The 12,650-nt window shown below is 43.2% G+C and overlaps 1 protein-coding gene and 1 non-coding gene across 2 annotated transcripts in view; both read left to right on the top strand.

The window, feature by feature from the left end:
* The window catches only part of QARS1 (glutaminyl-tRNA synthetase 1), a 284,740-nt gene that overhangs the window by 214,893 nt on the left and 57,197 nt on the right, over nucleotides 1–12,650 (top strand). Inside the window, exons 17-18 of the mRNA XM_078661809.1 lie at nucleotides 7,369–7,456; nucleotides 10,758–10,901. Coding sequence (XP_078517935.1) covers nucleotides 7,369–7,456; nucleotides 10,758–10,901 — 232 coding nt within the window. The remainder of the gene's footprint in view (nucleotides 1–7,368; nucleotides 7,457–10,757; nucleotides 10,902–12,650) is intronic.
* Nucleotides 7,144–7,276, top strand: LOC144783552 (small nucleolar RNA SNORA14). The gene has a single exon (XR_013601508.1). It is a non-coding gene; the product is annotated as a small nucleolar RNA SNORA14 (small nucleolar RNA).

Raw genomic sequence — 12,650 nt, 5'->3', positions numbered from 1 at the left:
GATGTCTGCCCTACACTCTTGTCGTTCACAGGTTGCCGCCGCATTTCCAGACAATACCGAGGTGAAACCGCATGAAATCGTTCCAGGAAGTCTAGTGCTTGTCCGGAATTTTGATCGTTCAAGTCCGCTGGAGCCTCGCTGGAAGGAGCCGAAGTTAGTCCTTCTGACCACCCGCACAGCCGTGAAGTTGGAAGGCAGAAAAGGCTGGGTGCACCTGTCTCACGTCAAGAAATTTCATGGACTAAGAACTAAAACATTCGATGATACTTCTACAGACACTTCCGAGTCTAAAAATTGCCCTATTCTCAAGGACTGTCCCGCTATTGACTTTGATTCAAAGCCCTCCCTGTTAGAGAAAACTCCGCAGCAGGAGTATAAACAGAAGCTCCGGTCTAGTAAAATAAGTCAGCCAGTTTAATTGTCTAAGTCCCCCTCGGGTGAAACGGTTAGACAGGTTTCTGACATGTATGAGATAGACCCCCATAGTGAGAGAGTTAGTCAAAACTCCATCAGATGTATTGTTATTTTGTTTTCTTCTATTTTTGAGTTTGATGGTTATCTGCACAAGTTATGCATTGCATTTATGTTTTCCAGTTTCACATGTACATATGTTTTCTAATTCTACAGTAGAGCACACCTTTAGTGATCTGCCTCCTCACGAGCTATCCTATCGTCTTGCTATGAGAAATAATACGTTTATCCGTATGTTACACTATTCACACCAGACCAGCAATGCCACTAATTGTTGGGTGTGTGGTCGACTCCCCCCTTTCCAGACACCGAAGGGAGTTCTGCCACGGTTTCCTTATCCGTTTTCACATAATGGTTCGTGTGGAGCATGGTCCATGTTAACGTCATCCTCAACTGATATGTCCCTTCTGAATAGTACATGTTTTCCAGACAAGCAAGGTCTCACCCATAGAACCGGGTTAGACCTAGAAAATGAAGTTTATAATTTAGGTAATTATTCTTCGAATTTTATGGTCCTGAATGTTCAGTCTGATACTACTCCAGATTTACCTACTATTTCAGTACTACCAGTCAAAGGCGAATTATGTGTCAGAAATAATGGTTCCGCACATGTAGGACATAGTGATTGTACTACTATTGTCGAGTATAGTGACAGTGGGAAATCTATTTTCAAAGCCTCACGTCATTCTTATTTTGTTTGTGGTCAGACCGCATATGTTCGTCTGCCCCTCGATTGGGATGGAACATGTTACATTGCCTTCCTACTGCCACCAGTTTTCCTAGCCCCATCCGATTATCATAGAAACACACATCTAGTACACATTAGACATAGAAGGGAGATTGAGTCCCCGATTGTCGATCAAACTGAAACTGCTCTAGAACAGTATACAGACTTCAATAAAGGTTTCTTCTTCTTTATAGGACCTATCCAGAATAGTAAGTTAATACGTAGACTAACCAGAACCCTTGAAGCAGTAGTGAATGAGACTACTTCTGCTCTAGGTAACTTAACCGAAGAGCAATCTGCTATGAGATTTGTCGTGCTCCAAAACCGTCTCGTTCTTGACGTCATACTGGCCGATAGAGGAGGAGCATGTAGAGTCATCGGATCTAGTTGCTGCATTTTCATTCCTAATAACGCGCCGTCTGTTTATTCAGCTATAACCAGACTTCATAAAATTGCCCATCAGTTACACCAGAATCCAGGCACCTGGACATGGTCCGGTTGGTTTTGGAGTATAATTTCTGCCTGGGGATGGAAGGTATTGTCATTCCTAGGTATAGCAGTAATGATCATTTTCAGTTGCTGCCTCTGTTTACAATGTGGCCCTGCGATTTGCGGCATTTGTGCTACATCCTGTATTCCAAGTCCTAGTCCTAAGTCCCGTTCCAAGACAATTCGAGACGAGCAAATGATACTGTATGAAATGATAGATGGTATCATGAATATTGATGTTTCCTGATGGAAACGTAGTGACAAGGAGGGAATGTGGAAAAGTAAATTTTGCCATGTTCTGTGTCCCTACGTGTTCCCCATCTTATGTTATATGTGCATGATTAATATGCAATATGTATTCCCCATGACCGATTAAAGACGCAATTTTAGTTGTGTCCATCTCTAGTATGCCAGTTTTCAGTTCTCGTTAAAGCTACGAGTATTAGGCCTATGTAAAGTTATGTTGCCACGTTTTACAGTGTGCACGTTAATTCATTGAAAAGTCTCCGTTTCTAGGCCTCAAAAGGGCCCGAACACCAGATTCAGCTCCTGTCTCCTGAACCCTCGCTGAGGAGCGATACAGCCCCCACCTGTATCCCTGACCCTTCACTTACTTCCTGCCTCACAGTGCCCGGCTCGGCCTGGCTCTGCCTGCCAGTCTGCCAAGAGTATGTTATGATTCTAGTTATCAGTCCAGCCCTCCTTCTCTGCATTCCTAAAGCTACTGAATCGCATCAATAGTTTCAGTCATCGTCTAGCCTTTACGTCTCCATGTAAGAGAAATACTGTATTAATGGTCATTTAATACTCCTCAACACGCACTACATATAGAATGATGCATGCACCAGTCTTAGAGTCTGTTAGCCTTTACCCTGATAACTTTTGGATTCTATCAAGATGTTCTCTAAACATCAGATACTAGATAGTGTTTAGGTACATGTCGCTCTGACACTCCAGACTTTCGTCTCCTCTTCTAGCGCAGAAGTCATAGCCCCCAGTTCCTCCTAGTAACACGTCATTGCCAGCTTGCGCGCACCACTAGGTCAGAGGTCCCGGCTCCTTAGGTAGCCCCCTCCATGTTTCCGCCCCGTTTATGACATATTCTGTTACGTTTACATCACATGTCTATGTATACGCCTCTTGTTCCACCCACTTTATGCCTTATCTTTCGCGACTGCTATGAACTCCACCCACTGCTACGCCTACTATACTGAATGTAATGCAATTGTTTAACTATAAATATTGTGCACTGTTATTAAAAGTTAGCTGTTGTCCCGATCCTGCCCCCCGGCAGCTGCCATCCTATTCCCGTGCAGGTTGTCCTGTTCCTGTCCTTTATGCCTGATTAAAACCTGCAAACTCCAGCTACCTCGAATCTTGACTCTTATTTATTGAGCTATCTGTTATTATATATCTAGTCAAAAATAGTACCGGTATTTAATTATTTATTTACCACAATGCATGTATAGAAGGTAGTTCTAGCGTACATCTCTATACACCTCTATTGGCATGCATGCATAGAAGGTAGTTCTAGCGTACATCTCTATATGCCTCTATTGGCATGCATGTATAGAAGGTAGTTCTAGCGTACATCTCTATACGCCTCTATTGGCATGCAGGTATAGAAGGTAGTTCTAGCGTACATCTCTATATGCCTCTATTGGCATGCAGGTATAGAAGGTAGTTCTAGCGTACATCTCTATACGCCTCTATTGGCATGCATGTATAGAAGGTAGTTCTAGCGTACATCTCTATACGCCTCTATTGGCATGCATGTATAGAAGGTAGTTCTAGCGTACATCTCTATACGCCTCTATTGGCATGCAGGTATAGAAGGTAGTTCTAGCGTACATCTCTATACGCCTCTATTGGCATGCATGTATAGAAGGTAGTTCTAGCGTACATCTCTATACGCCTCTATTGGCATACATGTATAGAAGGTAGTTCTAGCGTACATCTCTATATGCCTCTATTGGCATACATGTATAGAAGGTAGGTCCAGCAGGCATCTCTATACGCCTCTATTGGCATGCATGTATAGAAGGTAGTTCTAGCGTACATCTCTATACGCCTCTATTGGCATACATGTATAGAAGGTAGTTCTAGCGTACATCTCTATACGCCTCTATTGGCATGCATGCATAGAAGGTAGGTCCAGCAGGCACCTCTATACGCCTCTATTGGCATACATGTATAGAAGGTAGTTCTAGCGTACATCTCTATACGCCTCTATTGGCATACATGTATAGAAGGTATTTCTAGCGTACATCTCTATACGCCTCTATTGGCATGCATGCATAGAAGGTAGGTCCAGCAGGCACCTCTATACGCCTCTATTGGCATACATGTATAGAAGGTAGTTCTAGTGTACATCTCTATACGCCTCTATTGGCATACATGTATAGAAGGTAGTTCTAGCGTACATTTCTATACGCCTCTATTGGCATGCATGTATAGAAGGTAGTTCTAGCGTACATCTCTATACGCTTCTATTGGGATGCATGTATAGAAGGTAGTTCTAGCGTACATCTCTATACGCCTCTATTGGCATGCATGTATAGAAGGTAGTTCTAGCGTACATCTCTATACGCCTCTATTGGCATACATGTATAGAAGGTAGTTCTAGCATACATCTCTATACGCCTCTATTGGCATGCATGCATAGAAGGTAGGTCCAGCAGGCACCTCTATACGCCTCTATTGGCATACATGTATAGAAGGTAGTTCTAGCGTACATCTCTATACGCTTCTATTGGCATACATGTATAGAAGGTAGTTCTAGCGTACATCTCTATACGCCTCTATTGGCATGCAGGTTTAGAAGGTAGTTCTAGCGTACATCTCTATACGCCTCTATTGGCATGCATGTATAGAAGGTAGTTCTAGCGTACATCTCTATACGCCTCTATTGGCATGCATGTATAGAAGGTAGTTCTAGCGTACATCTCTATACGCCTCTATTGGCATGCATGTATAGAAGGTAGTTCTAGCGTACATCTCTATACGCCTCTATTGGCATGCATGTATAGAAGGTAGTTCTAGCGTACATCTCTATACGCCTCTATTGGCATGCATGTATAGAAGGTAGTTCTAGCGTACATCTCTATACGCCTCTATTGGCATGCATGTATAGAAGGTAGTTCTAGCGTACATCTCTATACGCCTCTATTGGCATGCATGTATAGAAGGTAGTTCTAGCGTACATCTCTATACGCTTCTATTGGGATGCATGTATAGAAGGTAGTTCTAGCGTACATCTCTATACGCCTCTATTGGCATGCATGCATAGAAGGTAGGTCCAGCAGGCACCTCTATACGCCTCTATTGGCATACATGTATAGAAGGTAGTTCTAGCGTACATCTCTATACGCCTCTATTGGCATACATGTATAGAAGGTAGTTCTAGCGTACATCTCTATACGCCTCTATTGGCATGCATGTATAGAAGGTAGTTCTAGCGTACCTCTCTATACGCCTCTATTGGCATGCAGGTATAGAAGGTAGTTCTAGCGTACATCTCTATACGCCTCTATTGGCATGCATGTATAGAAGGTAGTTCTAGCGTACATCTCTATACGCCTCTATTGGCATACATGTATAGAAGGTAGTTCTAGCGTACATCTCTATATGCCTCTATTGGCATACATGTATAGAAGGTAGGTCCAGCAGGCATCTCTATACGCCTCTATTGGCATGCATGTATAGAAGGTAGTTCTAGCGTACATCTCTATACGCCTCTATTGGCATACATGTATAGAAGGTAGTTCTAGCGTACATCTCTATACGCCTCTATTGGCATGCATGCATAGAAGGTAGGTCCAGCAGGCACCTCTATACGCCTCTATTGGCATACATGTATAGAAGGTAGTTCTAGCGTACATCTCTATACGCCTCTATTGGCATGCATGTATAGAAGGTAGTTCTAGCGTACATCTCTATACGCCTTTATTGGCATGCAGGTATAGAAGGTAGTTCTAGCGTACATCTCTATATGCCTCTATTGGCATGCAGGTATAGAAGGTAGTTCTAGCGTACATCTCTATACGCCTCTATTGGCATGCATGTATAGAAGGTAGTTCTAGCGTACATCTCTATACGCCTCTATTGGCATGCATGTATAGAAGGTAGTTCTAGCGTACATCTCTATACGCCTCTATTGGCATGCATGTATAGAAGGTAGTTCTAGCGTACATCTCTATACGCCTCTATTGGCATGCATGTATAGAAGGTAGTTCTAGCGTACATCTCTATACGCCTCTATTAGCATGCATGCATAGAAGGTAGTTCTAGCGTACATCTCTATACGCTTCTATTGGGATGCATGTATAGAAGGTAGTTCTAGCGTACATCTCTATACGCCTCTATTAGCATGCATGCATAGAAGGTAGTTCTAGCGTACATCTCTATACGCTTCTATTGGCAGGCATGTATAGAAGGTAGTTCTAGCGTACATCTCTATACGCCTCTATTGGCATGCATGTATAGAAGGTAGTTCTAGCGTACATCTCTATACGCCTCTATTGGCATGCATGTATAGAAGGTAGTTCTAGCGTACATCTCTATACGCCTCTATTCGCATGCATGCATAGAAGGTAGTTCTAGCGTACATCTCTATACGCTTCTATTGGCATGCATGTATGGAAGGTAGTTCTAGCGTACATCTCTATACGCCTCTATTGGCATACATGTATAGAAGGTAGTTCTAGCGTACATCTCTATACGCCTCTATTGGCATGCATGTATAGAAGGTAGTTCTAGCGTACATCTCTATACGCTTCTATTGGGATGCATGCATAGAATGCCTGATCTTCTTACTTCTAAACTCCATTGGAATTACTTGTCCCCCTGAATTTACAGTCGTCCCACCACACAAGCATATTCTCTTATTCCCTGTGTCCTGTTGATAATTTAGTCTCGTCAGATTCTCCCCACTCTAAATCCCTTCCTCTGAGATTAAAACAAGTAAATCTGTTTCATGAGCATTTGGTAGAAGAATTGTGATTATAGAAACCATAAACTGCTATTGGAATGGGCCATTCTAAATGTACTACAATGCTTGAGCTATTATCAAACATTGTTTTTATGCCACCATTGAGCTGTTTGGAGTTACAACTAGATGAGCAATATTGTACTGATGAAGCAAAACCGTAACCTCATTAGGAAATTAAGACACATTCGCAAAACCCTATGCGCTTTTATAAAATGCACACCATAGACAAATCGTGTCTCTAAATTATAGCCATTTTATTACTCAACATATTAATGGTACTCATTTTATCGACCTTGAAAGATGAAAAGCAAAGTGTATCCTGCCAAGTTTATCTAGTGACCAAATTTTACATAAACCCACACATGTACAGAAGTCGTGCATGTATGCACGCACACTCAAAGGTCTGGGTAAATAAGGTAGCTGACGAAGGGATTTAATACTACTACATTTGTTAACCTAGCCTTCAGTGCATTCCTAAAACCCCTCTGTGATCACCTCTTCATGGTTGCAGAGACAAGAAGGGATGCCAGAGTAAACTGTGAGACCTCCATCGTGCAGTGACTGATGTGTTTCTGTGCTATTTCACCTCTCACACAAGTTCTGGATATATCCCTGCCATGGCTTCCCACCGTCTTTTTTTAGAAACTTCTGCTAGATATTTTCACTGACAAAGTCTTGTCTTTGTTTTCAGGGACTGGGATGACCCCCGGCTGTTCACACTCACAGCTCTACGGCGACGAGGATTTCCACCTGAGGCTATTAATAACTTCTGTGCAAGGGTAAAATGTTTCAGTCACTCGCATGAACAGAGCATGCCTGAAAAGATGCCTTGATCTGAAACCTACAACTGCATGTGATGCTTGTGTGCGAAGATATCGTTTGGAGACCTAGCATAACTCATCAAAAAACATTTTCTCTGCTCACTTTATAGCATTTAATTAAAAAATGGCTGGAACATTCAAAAAGCCTAGGCATGTTCCTACAAATAGACTGTTAAAAAACAATCTGAAGCAAAGTAGAACTAGCCACTATTTTTTATATCTAAACAAACTCCCTAGTGGGTCATATTTATTTTTATAGCAATGGTGATGTTTTAGGCTAAGGCAATAACTTACGCTGATGCAGCATCCCTAGATCCTGTTGTGTTGAATGCGCACGGACCAGCTGGTAGGGTCATTCATTTTTTTCAAAAATGACTGAAATTCCCCCATATTGTTCCATTATTGTGCCAAGTTTGACAGCTTTGGCTTATTTGTCCCCGTTTTGGAGTGCTTTCAGCCAGTTTTAGTTTTTTTGATAACATATTTTATTGATTTTCACCGTACCATTTGGGCAATAGCCCACATAATCCACTTGATAACAAAATGTTAAAGGGGAAGGTAGCATGGGAGATATCAACCGGTACATTTTGTCTACAAACAAAAAAAAAAAAACTAATAACTGTACGCAGACTACACCACGCCCCCAGCAATGGCGAGCAAAAATCATTTCCCAAATTAGACTAACAAAAAGAAATGATACATCGTACATTTGGACCCACAAGCTTCTCACGAGACTGTTTTTACGGTGATTGTGAAGGAAGAGGGGGGAGATCGATGCCGCGGAATGCGGCCCACCTAGACCATATCTTTCTATGTGTTGGGGACAACCCCTCGCTAGAAACACAGCCATCTCCACCGCCATTTCCCAATCGTTGGTGGCGAGGTACCCTTCCATAGCTGAGCTATGTCCTGTTTGGCGATCGTAAGGGCTAAAAACAACAGATGTTGCTTGTATCGGTTCCCTCCGATGTCCTCTGGAGTAAGAACAATCGGGGATCGTGTGGCAGGTCCCAAGACAGCACCACTCCAAGGCACGATGACACCCTGCGCCAAAAAGGATGTAATGCTGAGCAGTTCCACACAGTGTGGAGAAACGTCCCCTCTCGCGTCGCAAGCATACGGGGTATGGCACAACTCCCATCTTCCAGATCCGGAGACATGTGCAATACACGCAATGCACATATTTGAACTGAAGCCAGTTTGTTTTTGTAGTGAAAGGTCTTTGAAGCATTTTGATGTAATGCCAACTTATGTGTTTTCAATGTTTGCACATTAATGCTGGGTAGGTATATGTTGATGGTAGATCACTCCAGATGGCCATGGACATTGGCTCTGTCAGGGTCTTTATTTTGTTCAACCTATATATTTATTCGATTGAGCGCAACTCCTCTGAATATAAGATGTCTGTGCGCTACAGGAGAACATGCAGGGTTGAGCGAATACCTTATTTAGGACGAACAAGTAACAAAAGAAGGCTAATGTTGCTCATAGAAGAAAGCGAACAGAGAATAAAAGGACAAAACAACAGCCAAATATTCTGCATTAGTGAAATGCAAAGAAGGTTTAGTGAATAGACATAAAGTGAACTATGAGGGAGATGGTTTACGAAATGTGTAATGGTAGAAAAACCTGAGTTGGAATGACCTTGAGTCGAAAAGAGTTGAGATATGTGAAGTCGAGGTAGAAGTAAATTAGTTGCGTGGATAGGAAGCGGTGAAAGGCCAGGAAGTTGGACCATTGACATTCAAGGAGAGGCCGTGGAAGGGTGAAGAGGAACATCAAAGGAGAGGGAATGCAATGGAGGACCGTGAATGGAGAACTTTGAATGAGAGACCTTAAGCAGTAGAAAGGGTTCATGGCTAGAGAAAGGACAGCAGAAGAGTAGGATGTACGCTGGGCAGAGATGAATGGTGGAGTAGGCCAGGCCTCTAGAGTATGAGGTGTAGCAACACAACATATTTAGGCCATGATAATCTTGGTCAGTTGCTGCCTGTAATTGCATATGCTGGCAAGTCCAGACTTTTGCTCATAAAGTCCTTTCCTACTGGCTACTCCCATGCAAATTTTCATCCCCATTTTCCCCTCTCCTGGAGGACATTTTGATTGCAGAGTACAACTTGTCTGACCACTCTCATCCGTCTTGAGTATCATCTAGCCTCCAATTTACAATATATTTCATTTTGCACCATCGCTGATCAGGTGGAGGTCCTAATCCTATTTGAGGATATTTCTGTTCTGGCATCTGTACTTGGCCTTCCTACTCAGCCACCAGCTTCGAGAATGTGCAGAACCCGATGGAAAGTACCCCCTTTCAGTATTGTCCACAGTGCCTCTCCAAATACTCGTGGCACGCTCACCACTCTGTCTGCAACATTTACTTGTTGCTGGACCTGAACGAGACCTCCTGCTCCGCCTGCCTCTCGTTTGGGTCCAAGAAGACCCTTAGGTTACCAACTCGACTGGCGGCTTGCCCACAGCAAGAGGGCTACGAGACAAGACAACACCCCCAACATCTTCAATGCAGACATCGAAGAAGAAGCGGGTGCCTCAGTCTGTAGGACAACCAGCCTGCTTCAGCCCAGAGCCAAGCTCTCCTTCGGGGTCCGAGGGCGACAACCAGCCACCTCCACTGGAACAGCACCATTAGACGCTGACCGTGAGTACTGGGCCCCATCACTCATATTGATCTCCGTAAACTAACCGGTGTATTTCTAGTTTATGGATCTGATGAAGATACCCATGATCAAGAGCCAAGTTTACCAGTATAGTTCCTTCCTCACCATACCCATCACTGGACAGGGTTTCCCTCTCCCCATTTCACCCTCCGTTCCTCCAATTTCCCCTTGGAGATCCTCCACATGAGTTATATTAGTTGTTAACCAAGGCACAGCTTGATTCCAGCCATCACCTATTTCCCTCAAGGATATTCTGTCCCACCCTTTTCCACATTCCATCACTCATTACAGCAGTGATGTAAAAGAACGGACTCATTCTACGCGTTTGGTGAAACTTATGATTTTGAGCCAAAAAAGAGTGAATTTTTCAAAGTTTGCTGAAGCGTGGTATATCCAGTGATATGATATGATGTGATGTTCAGGTGTTAAAACACAATTATTTTGGCCTCTACTTTGGCCAGTGATCTTTGTTTATCTGCACCTTTAAAAGAGCATTGTTTTGTTTTTCAGACCCAGCAGTAATGCTGATTGCTTGCCACTGCAAATGACCATGTTGAATTGTACTGTTCTCTTCCTTTCTCTAGGTTGGGGTCACTGTGGCTCAGACGACGATGGAGCCACATCTTCTGGAGGCGTGCGTGCGTGATGTACTGAACGAAACCGCTCCTAGGGTCATGGCCGTACTAGAGCCGCTGAAAGTCACCATCACAAATTTTCCTGCTGCAGAGGTGAGTGTCCTTCTTTGCATGACAGACGTGTTCCCTATTTCTGCATGTATGTTTCTGACTTAGTTAGATTCTGGAATGAGAAATTGCTAGGATAACAGAAGTTTGTTTGTTCTCAAGAAGTGACAATATGGTACCCCCCCCCACTGAATTGCCATCTGCACTCTGTCCCTCTAGTTTCTTAGCTTTGGTCTTTAAGTTGAGCTCTGCAAACGCAAGATTCACTAGTTTCATCCAGACACTTTTGCTACATTGTGTACTTTCTGCTGCTTGGATAGTTTGACCTATTAGACACTGCTATAAATGAGAACAGTCTCCCTTCAAGGGCTACTGCATGGCCACTCCATCGACCCTAAGCATACATTTGTGAACTAGGACATTTACAAGACTTTCCCTTCAAACCTCTGCGTAACAGGGAAAGAAGCGTCGAAGCAAACATTTCACCCCCCTTCTCCTGGGGGTTCGCCCTCATTAAGAGATGATTTCTAGCCAAATGTCCCTCCAAGTACTTACAAGAAGAAGGTGCCATATTGAAAGCATCTGGAGATGCCAGAATTTCTCCCATAGTGTATTTTAAAGGGGGAACATATCTTTCTGTGAAAGGCAAGTTGTCATTGACATTGAAAAAACATCTAAACCCTGTTGAGCGTGGACCCTGTTGGCTCTTAAAAAGCAGAATTAATCGTAGAGTACAGTTGCACCCTCTTCCTTCACAAGGACTCCTCAGCTCTTTGCATTGTGTACACCGCTTTCATTGGTCATGCGTCCGATTCTTGCAGTCGCTGATTTGTCTTTGCAAGTTCAGCAACTCATGACATTTTCAGCTGCCGCTCCATTACCTCATTCGCCTCCATCTGAAGGCAGCACATTAACTGGGAGTTCCACTGTTCACCCTCAAACTGCAAACCATTCTAGTAACCTGTTTACAACACCTGCAATTATGATGTAGCTGTAATCGACTGGATCCATTTTTGACCCACCAATTATTGAAACCGAAACCCTGCCAAACCAAGAACTATAAATGCTCTCAGAGCCAGCCCTCTTCTAGAGAAACACTGAACTTAGCACCAGACGTGGAAGGCTGTTCATTGCCTCATGAACTATAATAAATCCTCCTTCAAAATGGCTGTCGCGATCATCGGAGTTTGAAGATGCTAGTTGATCCCTGTTCTATGTTCAAGTGGTTCTGTTGGTATTTAACAAAAGCATTTGCAATGCAATAGGTCTCGCATTTGACAAGGCCTTTTATGTATCTGTTTTGATAATTAACACATGAATAAAAGGCATTATCATTTACAATGCCAATAGCTGAAACTCTTGTAAATGACAGACCTATTTTATTTCAAAGAAGCAGCGGCCATTGTCCCGGGCTGCTTGGAAAGTGAAAGCGTGCATGGTGCGCTAAATGCTGCAGGAAAGCATGTTGTGCCTGCAGTACGAAAAACTCGTTCAAGAAAATAGTGCTTACAGACTGAAAAAGACGTACTGTATAACATCCGAAGTAAAAGGGCCAGTCCTCATTGGGGGTTAGGAAAGAAGACCATGCGGTACTAAGAAGGGACTAACACAAGCCTAACGAATCGGAAGCCAACATTTACAAAGGGCAATGACACATGCCAATGAAAAATATGGACGGAGAGTGGACGGCGCTCCAACTCCATACTCCAATACAGCATGCTGCAGGATCGACCTAAAAACATAATCAAGGTCTTCAGCCAATCGTGGTTCTAAAGACAGTGCATCATTTTATCG

The sequence above is a fragment of the Lissotriton helveticus genome, chromosome 9 (genome assembly GCF_964261635.1).
Source record: "Lissotriton helveticus chromosome 9, aLisHel1.1, whole genome shotgun sequence".
NCBI lineage: Eukaryota > Metazoa > Chordata > Amphibia > Caudata > Salamandridae > Lissotriton > Lissotriton helveticus.
This window is presented reverse-complemented; position numbering and strand designations above follow the sequence as displayed.